The sequence below is a fragment of the Natator depressus genome, chromosome 7 (genome assembly GCF_965152275.1).
Source record: "Natator depressus isolate rNatDep1 chromosome 7, rNatDep2.hap1, whole genome shotgun sequence".
In the NCBI taxonomy this organism is placed as follows: domain Eukaryota; kingdom Metazoa; phylum Chordata; order Testudines; family Cheloniidae; genus Natator; species Natator depressus.
The window spans coordinates 47,588,359-47,612,133 of NC_134240.1; the positions used below are offsets into that span (position 1 = coordinate 47,588,359).

Here is a 23,775-nt window from a genome sequence, read left to right on the forward strand (position 1 = left end):
CCCCCAACTCACCTCAATGAGCCACCCAGCCTATCTGTGTCGGGGAGAGAGCCAAAAAATCGGGAGGGGCTCACGATTCAGTTGTTAATTATGGTCAAATTCTTTAATCAACACACAAGTACTTTAATGGTTCCTAACATTCCTGTGCAGTGTTGGGGCCTCGAATGCAGGAGCCCTGGGCTGGGACAGGGGAACCAGAGGGGGAAATGGACCAGGCTAGTCCCTCACTGGGCAGGCACAACAGAGTGTAACAACCCAGCACGAAGTGTGTGCACGTGTGTATGTACAGTAAATTGCAAATTAACAGGAACAGAACTTTAAAAATACTGCTTGCGTCTGTACCAAGAGGCAATGCCTGCTGTTCATCTCTCCCCCAAGAGCACCCTACACCCCTGGTATTGTCTGGTGCCCATTTGTGTGGGAGCAGTATGGGGGCAGGGCCTTTCCAGTGCAGCAAGGGGGCTGGTGCCCATTGGCAAGGGAGCAGTGCCAGGATACAGGGACAGGGCCTCTCTGGTGCAGCGGTGGCCCTGATGCCTGTTGGTGGAGGAGCAGTGCAGGGATACAGGGTCTCTCCAGTGCAGCAGGGGGAGTGGTGCCCATTGGTGGGGGCGCAGCGCCAGGGCACGGTCTCTCCGGTGCAGCGAGGGGACTGGTGCCTGTTGGCATGGGTGCAGTGCTGGGGCATGGGGGCACAGTCTTTCTGGTGCAGCGGGGGGACTGGGGCCTGTTGGCATGGGTGCAGTGCTGGGGCATGGGGGCACGGTCTCTCTGGTGCAGGGGGAGACTGGTGCCTGGTGGTGGAGGAGCAGTGCCGGGATACATGACAGGGCCTTGCTGGAGCAATGGGACACTGGTACTCGGTTCGGGGGGAGCAGTGCAGGAATACAGGGCCTATCCAGTGGAGCGGAGGGACTGGTGCACATTGGCGGGGGAGCAGAGCCAGGGTATGGAGCAGGGGCTCTTTGGTGCGGCGGGGGGCCAGGCCGCCCAGGGGACAGGCCGGGGGCTCCTAACGGGACGGAAGAGGATGGAGGGGAGGGGGCGGTGCCGGGCGGGCCCCTGCTCTCGCGGCCGCTTTACCCCCGCCCGCCCTGTCGGTCTCCATGGTGACGGCGTGGGGCCATGGCGGAGGCGGCCGCGCTGCTGCTGCCGGGGGAGGCCGAGGCCCTGGTGCAGGCGCTGCGGGGTGGCCCGCTGCGGAACACCGGGGACCAGGGGTCCGAGACGGGGCGTCCCCCGCGAAGCCGGGCTGGGGGGAGAGGGAGAGGGGCCGGGGGGCGCGGTCCCGGCAGAGGTGGGGGCGGGGTGTGGGGGAGTCCCCTGGAAGTTAAGGGGGCGGGATGTGGAGCGGGGCCCCCAGGAGAGATGGGCGGGGTGGCGTGCCCGGGGGGGGAGGGATGTAAGGAGGGGGGTCCCGAGTTGAGTTGGGGGGCGGGGGGATTCAGGGGGACTTGAGGGGAGGGGGCAGTGTGTGTGGAGGCCTTGGGGGCTAAGAGGGGCATGGAGTGTGAGGGGGAGTGAGTCAAGGGGGGTTGTGTGGACTGGGGACGGATGTGAGTCCCCAGTGGGTTTGAGGGGTTGATCCTCAGGCAAAGGTGAGCCCCCACCGGATCTAGGGGGGTGGGCCTTTGATTGCAGGAAGAAGCCCTCCAGTTCCAGGGAACTCTTTGGGGATGTGATGAGTCCTTCAGAGGGGGGCAAGCATCCCACTGGGTTGGGGGTTAGTCTCTGAATGGGGAAGGTGGCATGGAGAGGGGCTGGGGTACCAGGTGTGCCATGGGATGTGGACACTGACTCCCCTGCTCCCTAGATGGCTCCGGCAGCACGAGGCCATTGAGAAGCTGAACATACAGGCGATTCTGAGTGCCTCTGCCGGTCAGGAACAGCTCCTCATTGAGCTGCTGGTGAACTATGCTAAGGTGAGCACTCTGCAGGCCGCAGGGAGCTGGCGGGTAAGAGCACCCTCCTCCATGGGGAGAGCATCCAGCGGATGAGACAAAAAGGGAAAGCTCTGCAGGGCCCCATTCACCCTTCTCCCCCAACCAAGCTTAGGCAACCTTGCCCCCTACAGTGCCTAGTCCAAGTGGGCTCCTGCCTCTTTCTTCGGGGAGATGCATCCACAGCCTAATTCACCTTACTGTCAGGGAATGTGTCCTGATATGGAGCCCAAATTTTCCTTTGTTCAGATACACTCTGTTGTACCAACCTAATCAAATTCTCTCCCTACTTGGTATCTGCACCCTTCCAATACTATGTTGTCAGCCCTGTCTGTGACACTGGACCTCAGTCGTTTAGCCACATTATAGATTCATAGATTTTAAGGCCAGAAGGGACCATTCTCATCATCTCGTCTGACCTTATGAATAACGTAGGCGATAGAGTTGCACCCAGTGATTCCTGCATCAAACCCATATCTCATGGTTGAGCTAGCGCATATTTTTTGAGAATGAGACAGCCAAGCTTGAGTTAAAGACTTCAAGTGACAGAGAATCAACCACATCCCTAGACAAATTGGTCTGCCCATTGTTAAAAATGTGTGCCTTATTTTCTAGCCTAAATTTGTTACATCTTTGGCTCTTGTTCTCTCCTCCCAGTAACCCTCCTCAGCCCCCAAATCATAGCTGTTGTTGTCCTCTGTACTCCCTCCAGTTTGTCTATATTTTGGGTACAAAGGACCCCAGAACTGAACATCGAATGCAAGTTTGATTACACCAGAGAGGGACTGTTGCTAAACAAAGTGAGTCTTTCTGTCCATGAGATCATGGGCTATGCTTATCTCTGATGTAACTCTGAAGTCAGTGGAGCTTATCTCGGAGGTGAGTTTGGTCACTTGGAAATGTTGCTGGTGTATTAGGAAATAGACTAGCAGATCTCTGCCTCCCTCCTTTACCTGCACCAGATATACTGTCCCATCTCATTCAATGGAAAGATGGGGACAGATATGATTTCAGAAATGACTGTCAATGGGATGAAGGAAATAATACGATGATGAGGCACATGAAAGTACCTAGATGAACAGTGCAACAAAACTGCCAACAAGGAGAGCTGCCGTTTGTCCCAGCATCTTCTCCTCTAGGACTAAAATACTCATATGGCACTAGGCTTCTCTGTCCATTTTCTCTTGCCTGAAAGGTTTCACTTTCCACGGTCTATTCTTCTGTCCAGATCCCTACTCTCATCGAGGAATTGATCTCTGTGGAGATCTGGAAGCACAAGGTGTTCCCTGTGCTGTGCCAGCTGGAGGACTTCAAGCCAAAAAGCACCTTTCCCATCTACTTGGTGGTGAGTTCAGAGAGGTCTTGGAGAACAAACTTGCACAGTATTCAAGTGCATTGCCATGATCTGGAATGTCCTGCAGGGTAGTAGCACTGCATGGTACGTCTGCTTCAACAGGCATGCTTCACAAGACACCTTGTCCATATTCCATTAAGGTTTTTAATATGGTAGCTGCATGTGAGTCATTTTCACAGGCAAAACTCTTATGAAACACAAATTCTGTGGGACAGTCACTGCTCACTAGGGCTAGAGAGGCAAGACAGGTGGGCAGGGATAGCTCAGTGGTTTGAGCATTGGCCTGCTAAACCCAGGGTTGTGAGCTCAATCCTTGAGGGGGCCATTTAGGGATCTGGGTCAAAAATTGGGGATTGGTCCTGCTTTGAGAAGGGGGTTGGACTAGATGAGCTCCTGAGGTCATGATATTCTATGATTCTAAGAGGTTTTAGGCAATGGTGTAATGATAAAATAACTTATCCTTATTTACATAGGGCCTTCTCAAGGATCCCAAAGAACTTCTTTTCACAAGGATCACTCCCTCCACCTTTGAAATGCTGCCCCCTCCCCCACCCCCCCATGGTGAAGCATTGCAGCTGTTTAACAGCACACACAGCAACACTACCTAAGTTTAGGACAGGAAATGAGGAACGATCTCCTATCCAGTTGAAACTACAATAGAAGTTCTGACAGCCAGCAGAATGTAGTCACCTATCCTAGATTTTGGCCAGGACACTGGGGTAACTGTTGTCCCTTTAGAAACAGCCATAGAATCTTGGATGACCAAAAGTTCTCAGGGCTGATATTTTACATTTCTTTCAAGCACTGAACGTGTATGGTATTCTGGCCATTTAACATGGCACTACAAATTTCTTGCTTCTAAAAGACAGCCTCTTTTCTGCTTTGAGTTTCATTGCCTTTTAGTTAGCACCGCTCACAGGTGTTCATGCTGTTGATTGACAGGACTCCACACTGTTTGCAACCAGCATGTATGTGAAGGAAGGACAGTCCAGTAAGTTCTTTGGATTCTAAGAAATCCTTCCACAGTCCTGTCTGCCCTGGACACTTCAACTAGGGCCACTAGCTAATGCTGGATCAGGGAGCACTCTCCTAGGAATTGTGATAGCAGTAGACACTAATAGTATATCTAGTCCAGTACTCTGGCTCTGATAGCAGCAAAAGATGGATATTTTAAAGCAGTGGTGGACAACCTGTGGCCTGCGGGCCACTCACGGCCTGTCAGGGTAATTCGCTGGTGGGCCCCCAGACAGTTTGTTTACATTTGCACAGCTGCCTGCAGCTCCCAGTGGCTGTAGTTTGCCATTCCCAGCCAATGGGAGCTGTGGGAAGCTGCACGGGCCTCAGGGACGTGCTGGCCACCGCTTCCCACAGCTTCCATTGGCCGGGAATGACTAACCGCAGCTGCTGGGAGCTGCGGGCGACTGTGCAAATGTAAACAAATTGTCTGGGGACCCGCCAGTGGATTACCCTGATGGGCCGCAGGTTGCCCACCACTGTTTTAGAGGAAGGTGTAGAACTTCCTCCCGCACTACCTGTAATGCAGCTAATGTGCTCTTAGGATTCCAGGCATCTTCACAGCAACAGCTCCTGCCATCTGATGGGATCTCTTGGGTTAGTGTTTCTCAAATGCGGCCATCGTGGTCGCATGCGGCCACCAGGGGCTTTTTGTGCAGCCACAGCCTCCTGGGCAGTGATTATTAACACTTCTTTTCGCCCTCCCGCTCCCCCTGCCAACATACAGATATCACTTTTCACAGACACAGACTTACTAGCTAGCAAGTCTTAAAAAAAAAAAAAAAAACAACCAAAAATGCAAAAGAAACAACAACAAAAACAGGAACGTGCAAAGCACATTATTTGATTCTGTTCTGTTTAGGTCTAGTAAAGAATAGAAACAACTACATTATTTTTATTATTGAGTCTGCAATAAAAACCTACATAAATAAATTACAATGATTTGGACATGTATATATGCATATTTATTTGTTTTTCCTAAAGTTAATTAATATTTTAGGAAAAATTGTCAGAGCGGCCACCAAAAAATTGTCCACACTCTGAGGCCACCAAAAAATGTCTTGTGAGACCCCCAGGGTGACTGGAAAGCGGTGGCCCTTTGCTGCTTTAAGAATTTCAGTGAAACCTCTTCACTGGCCCTTTTGGTGGTGGGACTGATCTCAGTAGCAAAAGACACACCTGTATCTCAGTGCACTAGTATTCTTCTAGTGAAGCCAGGAAAACTACTCCAGTAGAGGGGCCATACTGGCCATCTGCCAGGAACCAGAGGGTATCATTTGCATGATAAACTTGCAGACTGCAGTGATACAAAGGTTCAGACTCTGGCTCCCAGTTCGAAGTGCTCCAGCCTGCTCTCAGATGATGATGGAGCATTGCTTGCTGGGAGTCAGGACCTGTAGTTTCTACAGGCCACGTATCTGTATTCAAGATGAGCCTGGCTAAGGACTCCATGGGTTGCATTTGCCTCATTGGCTGGACTTTTGGCTGCACCTGTGTTGGGGGCTACCTCAGTTACAGGCTGGATACATATTACCATGGGCACTGTAGATGATGTTCCTCTGACCTTTGCTTTGTCTCCCCACATTCCCTCAGCTCCACCATGAAGCTTCTATTATTAACCTCCTGGAGACAGTGTTTTTTCATAAGGTAAGAGATGAGTTCTGCTGTGTTAAGTCAAGGGCCCCAGAATGGGGAAATCCCAGATGTGATTTCAGGTCATGCATATGAAACATGGCAAACCTTTCCCAAAAGTTGCAATTAGAGAGGCAGTTGGAGTTCGAGTTGGCCCAAGGGAGAATGACAGCCTTAGCTATTGCAGTATTGAAAACCACTTATCCTGTGAGGATTCTAAGACCAGAATGGACCATTGTGATCATCTAGTCTGATCTCCTGTTTGCAATGGAGAAAGGGGAGCCAGTGGAGGAACTCAAAGAGAGGAGATGTGGTCAAAGTGAAGTCTAGAGAAATGATCTTTTCAGTCAGAATGCTTCTGCATAGCAAGGCAAGGTTGCATTTGTCAAGGCCAGAAGAGGATGTTGCTGTAGTCGAGATGCAAGGTGATGAGAGTCTGGGCAAAAGTTTTGGCTGTGTGGGTGGATAGGGAAAGTTGTATCTTAGAGGTGTTAGGAAGGAAGAATCAGCAAGATTTAGACATAGCCTGGATGTGAGGACCTAGAGAGAGAGCTGAGTCAAAGATGACAACCAGCATTTGGGCCTGAGGGAGGATGGTGGCAGTGTCCACAGTAACTGAGAAAGGCGGGAAGGAGGGAGGGAGGCTTATGGGGTGAGAGAGATTAGGAGCTCTGTTTTGGTCATGTTGAGCTTAAGCTGATGGCTGGACACCAACATGGAGATGTCAGAGAGACCAGTGGAGAGTTTAGTTTGCACATAAGGAGACAAATGGTGTAGTGGACAGATCATGGGAGTAGATTCCAGACCTGTGATGAAGTGGGAGTTTTCTGTAGCATTTTTATGAGTCTTATGTGTGCCTCAGTTTCCCCTATATTTTATCTGGCTACCTGGGGTGTGGGGAAGGACTAAGTCTGCTGTCAGGGCCGGTTAAGAGAGCTAGGTGGATGTGTGTAACCTAGCTGTCTGAGCCAGGTTTAATGGGTCATTAAAAAATGGGTCATTAAAAAAAGGACTGACTGAGGCCGACCCCATATCAACAGAAAATCTGAGATGACAGTGAAAAGCCCAGGCACCAGGACATTGACACCTAGCAAACAGCAACCTAGAGGGAGATGGATTTCCCCACCTCACAGCAGGGAATCTGGGCACAGACCCCAGCTCCGTAACAAAGGACTGGAAGGTGTGAGGTGGGGGGATAAAGTGCTGGCTTCTGGAAGGAGTCAGGACTCTCACCTGGAAACTGACCAAGGAGGTCAGACTGTGGAGGAGAGACTGAACATGAGCATGGGATTCACTACAATTTAACTGGGGCTCTGGACTGACCAGAATGGACTATACTTTAACCTTCATTTCTCTGTGCTAACCTGAGGACTTCCAGATTCTATGTTCCTGGTGACCAATAAATGGTTACCGTGTTTTTAAAAGGCTGCCTGTGTCACTGTAAATACTGAGAGCATTGCACCCTGAAGGGCTAAAGTACAGCCTCCCGCAGGACTCTGGCTTGGCTGGATTCACTGCAGGGAGTCACCGAGAGAGACAAGGGACGCTGGTGCCAAAGGCCCAGGCTTGGAGGTCACAGACCTTCCCCTGTGGGATTGTGTGGATCCTTGGAGCCTGGCATGCTAAAGCTGTCACTCCCAGGAGACTAGTGACAAGCTGGAGCATAGACCAGATCCTGTGACAAGGCCCCCCTGAGTTCTAGTCCCAGTTCTGCCACTTTAAAGACAAAGCATAAAACCTCAGATAACTGAGAGTGTGGAAATACAGAATTAAGGCAACTCAAACAACCCATGTCTATAATGTTCAGCCTGAAGCCATAAGGTGGATCTCAATCAGTCCCCTGTGACACTGAGGTCTGCAGGTATTGGTGCAGTTGGAGAGGTGTTTTCTAATCAGAAGGCCATCTGAAAAATGATCTTTCTGAAGGGAATACCTTCTCCTCTCAAACAGCTCTCTGCTGCCCTCTTGTTGTGTAGGAGATCTGCGAATCCGCTGAGGACACCATTCTGGACTTGATTGATTATAGCTACCGGAAACTGACCCTGCTAGCAGCTCAGAGCACCAACGGGGAGTTTCCAATCCACGAAAAGTTTCTGCCTGAGGATGTGACCAATGCAGCATCAATGCAGGTGGGTTAAAAGTGCAAGTTCCCAACTTCCAGCAGGTCTGTCTGACCTTGTACTTGGAGGGAAGTTAAATTTCCATGACTGGGAAAGACACATAGTAATAGTCATGAAGGCCCTCGTATCCAGAACCTGATGAATAAATCCACTCTACTTGGGCATTCCTCTACATGAATTTGGTGTTGGTGGAGGTCTCTTGATTGGTGATTTGTTCTCACAGGTGGCTCATCATGAGCAGAGACGGTGTTAGTTTTCCCACTCTGTCCTACAAGTGTGCTTCAACCATGACTTTATGAGATTCTCTCTAGGGGCAAGAGAGCAGTTCAGTTTCTATGAACCATTGTGTTTTTGACCTCTCTGCTAAGACTAGGAGTGTGGGAACCAGTCAGGATTAATTGCAATGGTATTTTTTTGAGATCTCTATAGGTTTCCACTTGGAACTGGCCTAAGACTCATTTCACACAGGCCACCCAGCCCGCACGAGATGGTAACAACTCAGTCTCTGTAGTCTTGGGCCAGTTTTGAACCAATGACCTAAGGAGAAAAAGGTCATGCCCAACCTCCTGAAGCATTCCCAGTTCTGGGTGTGTCATTATTGTTGCTCCATCGCTTGTTGCTTTTTCAGTTCATTTTGGTGTGAGACGGTATTGTGCATCTGGGATTTTTTTTTCCTCAGTTCTTAAAATTCTTCTCTGTAAACAGGACATCAGAATCTTCTAGTAAAATGGATTTAAAGTGAGACACAGCAACCTCAGCAGTAGTCTCCAGAATTGCATTCACCCTTTGGCCTCCTGCCCGAACTTATGATCATCTTTCAAAGCTGGAGAGGAAGTCATGGGACTCCTGAGAACAGTAGGGAAGTGTTTCCCCACTGCGCATTTTTCTTAACCCTTGGAGCTGGCCCAAGGGAGAATGACAGTCTTAGCTATTGCAGTATTGAAAACCACTTATCCTGCAAGGATTCTAAGACCAGAATGGACCATTGTGATCATCTAGTCTGATCTCCTGTTTGCAATGGAGAAAGGGGAGCCAGTGGAGGAACTCAAAGAGAGGAGATGTGGTCAAAGTGAGGTCTAGAGAAATGATCTTTTCAGTCAGAATGCTTCTGCATAGCAAGGCAAGGTTGCATTTGTCAAGGCCAGAAGAGGATGTTGCCATAGTTGAGATGCAAGGTGATGAGAGTCTGGGCAAAAGTTTTGGCTGTGTGGGTGGATAGGGAAAGTTGTATCTTAGAGGTGTTAGGAAGGAAGAATCAGCAAGATTTAGACATAGCCTGGATGTGAGGACCTAGAGAGAGAGCTGAGTCAAAGATGACAACCAGCATTTGGGCCTGAGGGAGGATGGTGGCAGTGTCCACAGTAACTGAGAAAGGCGGGAGGGATGGAGGGAGGCTTATGGGGTGAGAAAGATTAGGAGCTCTGTTTTGGTCATGTTGAGCTTAAGCTGATGGCTGGACACCAACATGGAGATGTCAGAGAGACCAGTGGAGAGTTTAGTTTGCACATAAGGAGACAAGTCCTGAATGGAGAGGTAGATCTGTGAGTCATGGGCATAGAGATGGTAGATGAAGTCATATCCATTGCCTAGGATTGCAGTTGCTTTAGAGCACAGCATTCTCTGTCATCCTACCTAGCTCTCTGCCCTGATAACTCAGCTCCCTATTCCCCTAACGCAATGGACTCAGACTCTCATAGATTCATAGACTTGAATGCCCGAAGGAACCATCATGATCATCTAGTCTGACCTCTTGCACGTTGCAGGCCACAGAACCTTGCCCCCTCCCCACTCCTCTATTAGACCTCTAACCTCTGCCTGAATTATTGAAGTCCCCAAGTCATGATTTAAAAACTTCAAGTTGCAGAGAATCCACCATTTACACTAGTTTAAACCTACAAGTGACCCATGCTACAGAGGAAGGCAAAACCTCCCTCGGGTCGCTGCCAATTTGACCTGGGGGGAAATTCCTTCCTGATCCCAGATATGACGATCAGTTATGTGGGCAAGATCCAGCAGCCAGACATCAGGAAATTATTCTCTGTAGTAACTCAGAGCCTCCCCATCTAGTGTCCCACCACTCACCATTGGCGATATTTGCTGCTCGCAGTCGCAGATCGGCTACATGCCATTGTAGGCAGTCTCATTGTACCATCCCCTCCATTAACTTATCAAGCTCAGTCTTGAAGCCAGTTAAGGTTTTTGCCCCCACTGCTCCCCTTGGGATGCTGTTCCAGAACTTTACTCCTCTGGTGGTTAGAAGCCTTTGCCTAATTTCAAGCCTAAACTTCTTGATGGCCAGTTTATATCCATCCACTCAACCTGGGGAGGCTCCAGACGCGGGATCATGACGCTGGAGTTTACAGAAGGGATTCGGGGGTGGGTATCTGGAGGTGGGGCCATGCTAACGTTAGGATCTCTCAAATGGTGGATCAGGGCAGTTATTCCTTCCTTGGGCCGGCCTTGAGCGCTCAGCATCAGGACTGGGTAAATGATCTGCCCTACTGCAACCTGGCTATATGTGACACAGCCAACAGCAGCCTATGGTGTACTTCATATGGGGAGCCTGGTGCATTCATGTCATGGACTAGCTGCTATCTTCAGGAGTGCTTACACCATTCAGCTCTCCGTCACTGAAAGGTGTTTGTGTGACTGCAGTTTACATTGATCTTGGGGAAGGAATCAGCTTTATGTGGCTTGGGCTTCCTAATGAGTCCTTGGCTACTGAGAGCCAGCTCATATGCTGCCTCCTTTGTTACTCTGCAGAAAAAAATCTAGCCCTATATTTGGTGTGCTTGTATGAGTCTGTGTTTTCACCCCCGTAGGAATTACAGAAGCAGGCAGAGATGATGGAGTTTGAGATCTCCCTGAGGGCTCTTTCTGTGCTCCGTTTCATCACTGATCAGGTAGACAGGTAAGCAGCTGGCTCACAGGAGAATCTAGAGATGAGCCTCGGAGCTGGGGTGGGGTTGTTTAAGTCATTGCACTGGTCTGCGGATGTCAGTCCTCCTGTGCTCAGGGACTGGGAGCATCAGTTCTGGCGTTAGTGCCCTGGTGTCTGGATCCCGCTGTGTGTAGTAGCTGGATGTGCAGATCGTGGCACTACAGCTCTGGCTGGCACTGAGAACTCAGTGTGCAGATTGGCCCTCAGAGTGAATCTTGCTGGGCATTTGGTTTGCAGATCAATCCTAGCAGCTGAAAGTATCAAACCTAGCACAAGGGGCTGGATCTGGCTTCAGCCAGTGACTGGCTGTGTGGACCCTGGTACTAGTGCCCTGGTGTATAGATCCTGCTATGCTTGGTGACTGGTTGTGTGGATCCTGGTGTGGGATCAGGCTGTTCTCAATGGCTGCTTGTGTGGATTTTGCCCCTGGTCTGACTGTAATTTATTTTATTTTGTCACTTTTGCTTTTCCCAGAGCCTTGGGACCATTTGTAATTGATCTTGTACTGCTCACAATAGGTGTTTTCACTAGTTCCTCTCTTGTTTCTCCACAGTTTGCCATTGAGTGCCCTGACACGGATGCTGAACACTCATAACTTGCCCTGCCTCCTGGTAGAGCTCCTGGAGCATTGTCCATGGAGCCTCTGCGAAGCAGGTATGAATCATGCGCTCATACCTTAGTGCATCCATGGGGCGGTAGCACTTTCCATCTCTCACATGGGTTTCCATCTGGTCTTCCCATCTCCCTCCCCTCCCATCCATGTACATGGGATCACTTTCTGCATGGGACTGTATGTGCCCATTGGCTCAGCTCTTGAGCAGACGCCGCTCGGCTGGGATTGAGGAGCTGCACTTCCAAAAATGGTCCCTGCTTGTGGCTGTCTCTCATCCAAATCTGAGAGTTCCCAAGCTGATGTCCCCAATGCAGTAAAAGAGCACAATACAACCCTCATGTATCTGCCAGCCCCCTTCACCCACCCCATCCTGCCCTGCAGAGAATCCCATGCTCCTGTAAGCAGCAACAGGATCTGCTTAGAAAGACCTGGTTATCAGCCCACTTCTCCCTGGCAACTGTCCTCTTCCCACCCTTGCTGTGTGCGCTGAGGCCCCATCCAAAATGGAGTTCCAAACTGTTTAACAAGCATGCTTCCAGGCCACCTTAAAGTGGGTTCTGATACAGTGGATCAGCTCAGTGTTGGCAGAGCTAACCTGGTTCAGAACCAGGCTGGCTAGTCCACACTCGCATTACAGGGATTCAGCCACAGCCAAGTATAAGCATGGTGGTTAATTTAGTTGCAAGGCCTATGTAGGCAGGACCACTAGCTACACAACACATCCCTGGAATGGCAAGTAAAGCCAGGTAAGTGTGGGAAGCACAGCCACAATCTCCTCCAGGAGTCCAAGCTGCTCCCAGAAGCTACACATCATCTTTCTTTTCTCTTGCCACAGACCCACGATCAGTTCTTCTGTTTCTTCTCTTCCCACAACGACCCTGGCCCTGAGCATTGTCTGCACTGCTATTCCTGAGTGAATACACAGATGATAAAACCATGGGCTCTGTTCATTTCTCTTAGATCCTTATCTAGACCCCATCATCTGTCTCTGAGCATCTTACAATCTTTTAATATGTTTATTCTCACACACCTCTGTGAGGTAGGGAAGTGCTATTGGCCCCACTTTACAGAGGGAAACTGAGGTGCAGAGAGACTAATTGACTCGCCCAGGGTCACACAGGCAGTCTGTGCTGGAGCAGAGAATTGATCCAAGGTCTGAGGTCTGCTGGCACCCTAACCACAGGGCCCTCTTTTCTCTGGTGTCTCGGTCTCACCCTCTGTCTTACTGGCTGTGTGTCTCAGGCAAGCTAAAGAAGTTTGAGAATGGAGCGTGGCATGTTGTGCCGCCTGAAGACCACGTGAGGATGACCAAGCTGGATGGGCAGGTGTGGCTCTCCCTCTATAACCTCCTCCTGAGCCCAGAATGCCAGCGGAAATACAACTTGGATGGTTTCAACAAGAGCCAGCTCCTAAAGGTACAAGACTTCAGTGTGCATAGTCATACATATACCCAGCATGGTGCCTAGGCACAGGGACCTTCCCGCAGGTATAGATGCCCTCTTGTCTTCACTTCAAAAATGTGCCAGGTGAGCATTTCCTGGTTGAAACCTGTATCACAAGCTGGGAAATACCATGTCATCAGTTCCAAGATGGCTTCTTTGTTCATGCCAGTCAAGTTTAGAGGCAAATACCCCACCAACTGGCATGAATTAGCATCTTGTTGATCAGCAAAGTCCAAGGACAGAGAGGGCCATGGGGACTAGACTCACCCTAGAATGGTCTCTGCAGGCCAGGTTTGAGACCCATTGACAGGGTGTGTTGAGAAACTCAGACTGCTGCGTCAGTTTCTGTGGAGATATAGGGCCGCCAATCCACCACCTTAGTGAGAATTTCACAAGTGGCTTGCTGAGGTGGAGAGGTTTGTTTTATTGCTTTAATTAGAGTTATGCCATTTATGGATTTAGTGCCTGTAGAAGGATGAGTCTGAGAGCACTAGAGCCATGTACCATGCTGGCAGGTGCTATACAAACTTCCCATAAATAGCTCTGCCAATGCAGCTCAGTCCTAGCCCACCGGCCCCCCTCCCTCTTTTCCTGTCCTGGGCTCCCATACAACTCTGACAATGCACCTCAATCCCAACACACAGCCCCCCCTGCTATTCCAGCCCTGAGCTCTCCACACAATCTGGAAAATGCCCCTCAGTCCTCACCCACAGCACTTCCTGCAGTTCCAGGTACTGCAGGCTTTTGATACTGCTTAATACCTAGCTTTGCTCTTGATGTTGAGCAATGGAGTCCGGATGATTTTAGCCCTTGATGATGTTAACCCTTCTGTACACTCTTTCTGTTGCAGTTAGTGCTCTGCTCAATGGGGCGTTGTTGAGCTGGCATGTGGCCACCTGGCCACTTTTCCAGCAGCTTGTTTTTTAACCAGTGGATTATTTCTTTGCCTTGTTCTGATCTCTCTCCTTTCACCCTCCTCTCTCCCTCTCTGGATTTAGCTCCGTGCATTCCTGACTGATGTCCTCATTGACCAGTTGCCAAATCTGGTGGAGATGCAGAGATTTCTGAGTCACCTCGTAGTAACAGAGCCTGTTCCACCCAAAAAGGACCTCATCCTGGAGCAGGTACCTCCAGCACCATCCCTCTCCCAAGGCCAGTCTGTCTCCTCCATTCCAGCTGCACAAGGCTGCTGCATTTCGTATTCGGTAGCGTTCTGTAATCCCATCTCCCGTTTCCAAAGGCAGAGTATATTCCTACTGCTTGGAGACCATGGTGCTGTGATGAGAGAGGGCACGTGCCCTGGCACTGAACCTGTACTTTGCACTCTTCTTTTACTGGCCCTACAACGGCATCCAGTGCTTCCTCATGTTAGTAATGGGCCTCTGCTCTATCAACTTAGGGGCTTGCTTCCACACAGGCTAGACAGGCAGCTGAGAAGCAGGGAGTTCGTCCTTGCATCAGGCGATGGTGATATGAGAGCAAAGCCAAAATCACCGGAGCCCTGAGATGGAATTCTATATTATGGAGAGGAAGGATGGCTCAGTGGTTACGGCATTACCCTAGGACTTGGGAGAACTGAGTTCAATCCTTGCTTTGCCACAGTCTCCTTGGGTGAGTCACTCAGACTCTCTGTGCCTCAGTTCGCCATCTGGACAATGGAGATAATAGCCCTGCCCCCCAAAAGGGGTGTATGAGGTCTGGATACACACACTGTAGATTGTGAGGTGCACAGCTACCATGGTAATGGAAGCCATATCGGTACCATGGGTCAAACTGTGCCTGCCTGTTCTTCTCACAGTACCTGGATGGGAGTCTTACACAGACTCCTGCTCACTCCGCTCCAGTAGCGTCTTTGTGGGACAGCCTTTGATTCATGCTGCAGCCAGGGCTGAGTGGGGAGCAAGGCAGCAGCCAACAATTAATGACATGACACTGGATTATAAACCTCATGATTACACTGACTCTTTAGCAAGGTGTCTGAGTGGAGGGGGAGACACCAGCTGCCTCGCAGTGACAATTAACTCTTTGTTTACCAGAACCCTTAATTTCCTTTCCATGTATGGTAGGAGCCATGGAAGAGTTCCTTATTATGCACCCTGCCCTGGGACAGTTGGCCCTCTACTCCAAGAGAGAGGGCCAGAAAAGTTGTGCCACTCAAGCAACTTGATTGCAAGTGCCTTGGTGTTAATATTAAAATCTCCTTGAATTCTGGGAAGTTTGGGAGTTGAGTAAGGGGTGAGGGATGGGGTCCTTGGTTTTGTAGCATGCGCCTGTGTAATTTGCATTGCATCCTTCACAGAAGCATATCCTCAAATGTATTTAAGTGCTCCATAAAAGCTAGCAGGGAGAGAAGGAAACTGAGAGGCATGTAATGGGGAGAAGACAGGTGCATTCAGATGGGATTTGCAAAGAGATGGGAAAGTGGAGACTCTTCCAGATGGCAGGCGCTCCAGACGAGAAGGCTCTTATACCCAGAGTGGCAACTTTGTGGAGGGTCAGAGGAGTGCTGAGTGGAGGAGTGGGACGGGGAAGAGGGAGAGAGACATTGCACTTAAAGTTGGCTTGAGGGGTTTAATAACAGAGGGCAGTTTTGACCTGGACCTTGATTAGATTGAGGACGGATACTGTAGCCACACCTCTTTATGTGTGCCAGCATCATTCTGCACCGGCTGGAGTCCAGAGAGCTGGGAGGCTGTAGAGGAGGAAGGTGTGCAGTAAACCAAGGGCCAAGGGATGATGATGATTTTGGTAAGGATGGAGTGGAGGTAGGTAGGATGTCACTCTCCGCTCCCACATCTGGCCAGCCCAGAGTGAGTTAGCAATGCAGAGGCTGGTAGCTATCGCTCTGGAGGGTTTTGTGTGGCCTTTCAATGTGCTGCCGTTCTAATCTCGTCAATCTCCTTTTCAGCTTGCATCACTAGCCTCATGCATGTAATTGGAATTCAGCATCTTGAGTGGGTTGGGTGAAGCCAGCTGCAGTCACACATGCTGATCACGCATCCTGCCCAATGAACTCACCCACTGTCACTGTGCCAAGCGATGATGAAAAAGGCTTTTTCCACTGGTTGCTTCTCAGAGAGCAGTCCTTCTCTCACCATCTCTGCTTGGCTGTTTTATTCTGCAGGGATGACAGCTCCTTTGAAACAGGTTTCAGAGTAGCAGCCGTGTTAGTCTGTATTCGCAAAAAGAAAAGGAAATAGTTTTACTTTGTGTAATGACTCAACCACTCCCAGTCTCTATTCAAGCCTAAGTTAATTGTATCCAATTTGCAAATTGAGTCATTACACAAAGTACAACTATTTCCCGTTGTTTATTCTCCCCCCCCCACCCCCACTGTTCCTCAGACATTCTTGTTAACTGCTGGAAATGGCCCACCTTGATTATCACTACAAAAGGTTTTCTTCCCCGTCCCCCCTCCACTCTCCTGCTGGTAATAGCTCATCTTAAGTGATTACTCTCCTTACAGTGTGTATGATAACACCCATTTTTTCATGTTCTGTATGTATATAAATCTCCTCATTGTATTTTCCACTGAATGCATCTGATGAAGTGAGCTGTAACTCACGAAAGCTTATGCTCAAATAAATTGGTTAGTTTTTAAGGTGCCACAAGTACTCCTTTTCCTTTGAAACAGCAGCTTTTCTTCTGGAGTCTGAGCTCCGTGCTCTGTTCTTGGCTGGCATTTGCTCTTTTGCACTGAAAGGCTCTTGAGGGTGTTTCTGTTCAGAGAAATGATGAGTGGAAAAAGTTCTCAGTTCAGGGAGTAAGATCAAATCAGGCAAGAGATTCTGGAGTGCTGGGTTCAGGTCCAATCTGGGCCTGTCCCTGTCCCCCATCCCCACCCCCCCAAGCTTGGTGAGAGTGCTTCATGTTACTGGGTTTCAAGCCCTGCTGCTGATCTCTCACTCCCAAGGATTAGAGGGAGGCATAGCCTTGTTTCACTTAGCCCTTATCGCCTCTGTCAGTGCAGGAATCTGAAAGAAGTCTTATCACCTCCATCCTCCTGGAGAGAAGGGAGGCTGGGGCTGACATGGGAATTCAAGGAGTGTGTGGGTGGAAGGGAGGAAATTAGGAGAATTTAAGGAGGCAAATGCACTGGGAAGATGCAGCAGGTCCGGGGGATCAAAGCACTCCCCAGAATAAATGCTGTTCACAACTGAGCTTTCCCTTCAGTGTCATGCAGCTAGGAGGCACGTGCTATGGCCTCTTCTCAATAAACTCTGAGAAGGGGTTCATCTCATAGCAGACTGCTGTTGCTTCTGCAGATCTGCCACATCTTCCTCCACCCCCTACATGCACAACTGGCAGATCTATATGTGTACAGCTCCCTTCAACCTGTACACACACAGATATGTCACATCTTCCTTCAGCTCCTACACACACTTGTGTGTATACACAGAGATCTGTCATCTTCCTTCCCCCCTGCGCATGGGCGGTGGGTGAACAAGCTGTTGGGGGAGGCTAGCCCCAAGCCCTTCCCCCTCTGCCCGAGGCCCTGCACCTCCCCCTCCCCTTCTGCCCCCTCTTCCCTGCTGGAGCCCAGAGCATCCCCTGCCCCCATGGCTGCCAGGCGCCCTGCGCGGCCCCAGCAGCCCCAGCCCTGGAGTGCTGGTCAGGCAGCGAGGCTGGAGCACCCCCAGCCTGGGGCAAGTGGCTTGGCCCCAGCACCCTCAGCCCCAGAACACCGGGCGGGCAGCGTGGCGGGAGCACCCCCGCCCCGGAATGCCAGGTGGGTGGCACAACCAGAATGCCCCCCCCGCCCCCAGCCCCAGGCGAGTGGCTTGGCCCCAGTGCCCCCCAGCCCCAGAGCGCTGGGCAGGCAGGCGGCGTGGTCCCAGCACCCCCAACCCCAGCGCTGGGTGGTCGGCACCGCGTGGCCCCAGCCCCAGCACCCCCAGCCGTGGGCCTTGCGAGCACCAGCTCCAGTTTGCCTATCCCAGACTCGGCCGCAGAAGAGCGGGAAGGGGAACTGGAAGCAGGCAGGAGGAGGTCTGGGGGTGGAGCGCGGGCAGGGCCACGCCAGGCTGTTTGGGGAGGCACAGCTTCCACCAGCCTATGATACCCGCTGCCCATGGTCCTGTGTGCAAATGTGTGTGTACAAACAGCTCTGTCACATCTTCTTTTAGCTCCCTACACACACATGTACACACACACCTTGGTCACCTCTTCCTTCATCCCACATACAGCCTTCATCCCTGCTTCCTGCTCTCATACAAGTCTGTGCTTATCACCTGCCTGAGCTACACTGACCCCAGGCATTGTTTCTGCCCCTGCATGTCCTGCCCCAGAATCACTCCCATATTGGCAGGCTTATAATGCTGGGACAGGACTCTCCTCTCACCCTTTTTGCTGTCCCGACAGGTTCCCGTCATCAGGGACCGCATTGTTAGAGAGAACTCTGGAAAGTGGCAGGCGATCGCCAAGCACCAGGTGAAGCACATGTTCAGCCCCTCAGAGGACGAGTTGAAACACCTGGCGTGCCGGTAAGATCCCAGCTGCTGTATGGTGAGCAACCCTGAGCTCCCTCTTGCAGGAGAGCCCGTTTGCAAGGCCAGTCCCTATTTTCCTCTTGTGCCATGAGGCTGCTAGCTACAGGAGGCCCAGCACAGCCATCGTCCCAATGAGCAGGGGCTTCTTGACAAGAGAAAATAGCCAGCATAAGTTTCACTGCCCTGGGGAGGACTGAGATACTGAGCGATGCAGTAATCCTAGCCTGTGGCAGGAGGTCCCTTTGGAGAGTGGGATGGGAGGGATAGCGGGGTCAGACCTAAAGGCTCCATCCTGTGCAGGACAGGCACCACCTTTCACATCATGAGTCTCCTGCTCTAGGTGCTGATGCCTGCTTTCTATCCCCAACCAGATGGGCGCGGACATACAACCTGGATGTGATTGAGGCTCTCGTCCCAGAGAAACCCAAGTGCGGGCTGTGCGGCTCGGAGGCAACAAAGCGCTGCTCTCGCTGCCAGAACGAGTGGTACTGCAAACGGTAATGATGCTTAGCATTGTCTGGTCTGTCAGAGCTCCCTGCTGCCCTCAGGGCTTAGCTGGGATCTCACCTCTCCCTTGGGCACGCAGCTGGTACTAGAGTCCTGCTGTGAGACCTGGCCATGCCAATGCTGGTGCTTACTGTTACCTGAATGATGCTGGGTTTAGCAGCCCTGGCTGGTCTCTGCACCTGTCATGATGGGGGTGGGGGGTGTTATACCCCATGCACCTGGGCTTCATGACTGCCATGGAGTTTCCAATCAGTGCATGAATTCACAGCCCCTAACCCTCTGATCAACATCACTGGAACTGTGAAGTCAGCTGTCTTTGCACCACAGTGAATCTCCACTGGGGTCAGTTTTGTCACAAGCCGGAGCAGAAGCAGCCTTTCCATGTTCCCTTTTATGAAGATCCAAGTGAATTTTGTGCTGATGCTGGAAGGTGCTGGGCTGAGACCCCAGAGTCCCCTGTTTATCCACAACAAAAGCAGCCGCGTGAGATTCCCCACCTTAACCTCTCCTCAGTGAATGTGCTTCACCTTATACCTAGAGGGAACCACCCTGGGTGGGAATTCAGTGTCCTTGGCCTCTTTGGGACTCCTTAGCCTCATTGCTGAGACTAGCAGAGGGGACTAGTCAGTGACAATGGCTATGGGCAATTGACCACTACAACAGGTACCCCTACTCTGTTTCACACAGACCACTGAACCACGGGTAGATGGTAACAGGTTTTGTCCCTGGCTGGCCTTTATTTAAAGCAGACATGTAGAGCTGAAGGCCTTCATAGCGCATACCAACCTCCTGACCCAGTTCCCAATGTGTTCCTTTCTACCATTGCCCCTCTGTCCCCTTTCCCTTTGCAGGGAGTGCCAGGTGCAGCACTGGCAGAAGCACAAGAAAGCATGCAACCTGATGGCTGATGCCCTGAAGAAAACAAAAGAGGACCTGCAAGTGCAGCCATAATGCAGAGCCGGAGCCTTCCAAAGAGGGACTACTTCTCCCCGGCATTCCAGCAATCCAAGAGCAAAGGGTCGCCAGTTAGAACTGGAGACAGACAACCCCTTGTTCATCTAAACTGGGCTCAGTGCACCAGTGCTGCCTGCCTCCTGTGTAACTGTGCATGCTGCAGTAGTGCATGGGCTGCTCCAGATCCCAGCCTTGCAGCCAAGGACAGTAGGGCCAGATCCACTACCATGAGATCATGCTCAGCTCAGCGGGATGCAGCAGCCACTGGCCGACACAACTGATGCCTCCCTCTAGGCAGCTAGGAAAATTGCCTGCTGAGATTGGGAGCCTTGGTTCTCTCATACCCCATTCTGTCTCCTAGTTTCTGAACCCTTCCTTGCTTGAGAACAGGCTGCTCCTGACCTCGGTGACCCGTTTATGCTAAGCAGCTTTTTCCGTGCTGTCACCCGTGACTCAGAAGGAGCTTGTGTCACCGGGCATCCTGCTCGGAGCAGGTGCCACCTGCAGTCATGCAGCATGGCAGTGAGCACTGATCTTGCCACTCTGCAGCAGCAGCACCACCATGGCAGCTGGCAAGTTTGGAACCAACCACTGACTGCTGCTCTCACTACCTGCTGCTGGGAATGCACCATGGGCCTTAAGGAAAATACGTTTTCTGCTCCCAAGGCTCAGAGGCCAGCAATAGCCTCACTGGGCTCAGAACCTCTTCTGCTGGGACTCCCACCTCCCCCCCTACAATTTGTTCTCCAGTAAATGGGTTGAGCCACTAATCATCTTGTTCTCATTCATCTCCCTTCTGCAACACTCTGCAGCAGCCACCCTAGAGATGACAAAACCACTTCCTCACTTATTTCCTGCATCATCCTACTGGGGAGGATTTTATAAACCCCATCTCTGCCAGTAATGAGTTTACAAGGTCTCTGTTGATGCTCAGATGCCAGTCAGGGCCATACATGCAGGGAGGGAATTGCCCAGGAAATGACATCGTCTGTGCCTTCCTTATCTAGGTGCTCAGTTCTATAACATCCTTGCACAGACCTTGCAGTGTAGATTGGGGGAGGGGCAGGGAAACGGATGTGGTTAGGACAAATACTTCAATTTTCAAAGGCTCATTGTTTCATGGTTGAGAGCATAATGCGGTGTCTTGGTGGCTACCGAGGGACTTGCCTCCCGCTCTGGGATTTTCTCTGCATTGTAGTGAGAAATGAAATGAACAATCAGTTCCATCCAGAAAGCAGCCCAAGTCATGCTCTTTGTGTCAGCCCTGGTCATTCAAAGTCGTGTTCTGGTCAGAATGCCAAGGATCAGTCCCCATGCAGCTTGTCTTAAGTCACGTTTGATATTGATCTTCCTGCCCCCTCATCCCCATCTGTGTCCCCCCCCCCATGCTGAAAACCCTGCAGCTAAGCTCATGAGTAACTTCCCCAGTTGTTTGGGTCATGCTATGAGGTGTGCTGGCTCCCCCAGTGTTAGCCTCCAATGAGCCTGAATCCTGCCAGCTCAATCCTGTTAATGACCATGTATGTGAATGCAGTGTAGTTGTAGCTGTGTTCATCCCAGGGTATGAGAGAGACAAGGTGGATGCGGTAATGTCTTTTGTTGAACCCACTTCTGTTGATGAGAGAGACAAGCTTTCGAGTTACACGGAACTCTTCTTCACGTCTGGGAAAGGTACTCCCAGCCTCACAGCAAAATGTAAAGTGGAACAGATTTTTAATGTCTAGCAGAACTTAAATGCATTACTCTGTTAGACACTAAAAATCGTGGACTGAACAGAGACTGGATATATGGTTTGTTACAACAATCTGTAACCTATCATCTCCCCTCTTTTAGTCCTATGGCTGCCGAGGTGTTAACAGACCACTTCACCTTGAATGGTCCCTGTAGTGGGGCAGTTGCCTCACTCCTGGAGAACGGGGGTTAAAAGCAGCCAAGCTAGGCTGATTGGGGAAGCAGCCACAGCTGTGGCCAGCTCAATCAGGGCCCAGCTGGCCCTTATAAGAGGGCTGAGGGTGAGAAGCTGGAGGAGTCTCACTCTAGTCCTGGAGTGGGAAGGGCTAGCTGCCTGGCAGCAAGGTACCTGAACTGGAGCAGTGCTGGGGAATAGGGCAAGGGAGCTGGGGAGCTCCAGCCTGGTAAAACCCCAGGCCTACAGAGGTACTGGGGCTGCAGAGATACAGCCTGGGGATAGGCAAAGGCAGCAGGTCCTAACCCCTTGCCAATGATGAGTGGCCATTACAGACTTCAGTCTGCCCCAGTGAGCGGGGGCTAGATGATGACTGGCAGTAGCCACTGAGGCAAGGTGGGTTAAGAGGTGGGAGGGGAAACCCAGAGTGGGGGGGTACAGCTGGGGGCAGAACCCCGAGGTAAAGGGATGCGGGGCCTGAGGCAGGCGAGACACCAGCCAACAGAGGGTGCTCTGGGCTGGAGTTGAGCTAATTCCCAAGACGACCAGCAGGAGGCGCCATGCTGGTGAGTCTTCACTTCGCTTCAGTCCCTTAGAGTATGTGCTAACTACTTACGCTAAACAATCTTATGCTCATACACCTTGTCTCGCTAATGACCATGTGGACAGTTACAACAAATAGTCCTGCAAGAGTTGTCCCAGGGCATCGTGTAGCTGCAAAAGTGGCCTCTCTGGCTGTTTATCTTTCGCTGAACCCCAGGTCATCCTGCCCAGAAGCCATGGGCTTATATAAATATGCCTCCAGAAAAGGAGAGAAGGCTGCTTCTGCTAGATTGGTTTGATGTTAGAGATAGGTCTAAGCTAGTCAAATCAGGAGCCAGACTTACCTGAACGCTCGAGATGTTAGATGCTGTGGTTTGCTTCCACCCATGATAAGTAAAGCAGTGAAGTTTGGATCCGGCTCTGAACTCTTCTGAAGGCTATGCTGTTCTCACCTGAACTTTCAGCTTAGTCTCCACTCTATCTGATGCTTTAGAAAAAGTGAGGCTGACCAATCCCCAGTGTTCAAAAAGCATGAATTAAGCCCCCAAAATAATGAGATTTTTAAAAATAACCAGTGCTGGTCTTTCACCCTTTAGTGGCCATGTTATCAAGGTTTTCTCCACAACCACAAGGGCTAGAAACGTACTTCTCTTTTAAGTGTGAGCCGAGATGCTCTGTTAATCGTTTGACTCCGGGAGCTGGGGCTTTAAGAAAATCACCAAGTATCTTGAGACTCACGATAAAATCCCAAGTGTCAGCAATCATGGAACAAGCACAGTGAATGGGAAATACCACAAGTATGTGCAAAAACTAGGTAATGGAAGTGGAGCTGGGAAGTCAAACTCCTGGAAATGTCCTGTGAGGGCGTTTGAGGCCCACGTCACCTGTGTCTGGATGCGGCTCTTGGACAGATGCTAGTTTAGACAGAGATGTTTGTTGTTCTAAAGAGCTGGGCAGAAGGATCCAGCCTGTGACTTCAGAGAGCAGTTTTTCTTTTGTGGACGTTAGATTCAGCATTTTCTTTAATCTTTCCTTGTAGATAAGCATGAATGTAAACAAGAGCAGGCTGGGCCAGGCCAACCTAGAGGGACAGGGGCTCTCTTATCACAGGCTCTCCCAGCTTCCCACGCTTTAGATCTTCCTCTTCCTTCAACCCTCTGAACCCCTTCCTGGCATCTCAACTGGCCCTGGGTTTGCCCCAGTCCTATCCTGGAGGAAGGGTCAGGAGCAACGTTTCCTCTAATTTTTGACAGGCATTTTATTCTGTGCAAATTTTTGTGCTTCTGTGCACATTTTTGTGAGCATGGTGTTTTGCCATGT

At 50.8% G+C, this 23,775-nt stretch overlaps 1 protein-coding gene across 1 annotated transcript; it reads left to right on the forward strand.

Annotated features, from left to right (window-relative positions):
- The first annotated feature begins 1,091 nt into the window (after positions 1 to 1,091).
- Positions 1,092 to 22,260, forward strand: ZMYND10 (zinc finger MYND-type containing 10). Its single transcript, XM_074959866.1, has 12 exons — positions 1,092 to 1,220; positions 1,814 to 1,922; positions 3,169 to 3,285; positions 5,902 to 5,955; positions 7,917 to 8,069; positions 10,883 to 10,971; positions 11,555 to 11,655; positions 12,857 to 13,029; positions 14,055 to 14,180; positions 18,418 to 18,539; positions 18,917 to 19,042; positions 19,904 to 22,260. The coding sequence occupies exons 1-12, from the start codon at positions 1,126 to 1,128 to the stop codon at positions 20,001 to 20,003; spliced, it is 1,365 nt and encodes a 454-aa protein (XP_074815967.1). The 5' UTR covers positions 1,092 to 1,125; the 3' UTR covers positions 20,004 to 22,260.
- The last annotated feature ends 1,515 nt before the right edge of the window (positions 22,261 to 23,775 follow it).

What these genes read in the sequence shown, in the direction of transcription:
- ZMYND10 (XM_074959866.1), top strand. Translation starts at nt 1,126, where the DNA reads ATGGCGGAGGCGGCCGCGCTGCTGCTGCCGGGGGAGGCCGAGGCCCTG. An exon ending in CCAATGCAGCATCAATGCAG is followed by an intron (nt 8,070 to 10,882) that starts GTGGGTTAAAAG and finishes TCACCCCCGTAG; the next exon opens with GAATTACAGAAGCAGGCAGA. An exon ending in ATCACTGATCAGGTAGACAG is followed by an intron (nt 10,972 to 11,554) that starts GTAAGCAGCTGG and finishes GTTTCTCCACAG; the next exon opens with TTTGCCATTGAGTGCCCTGA.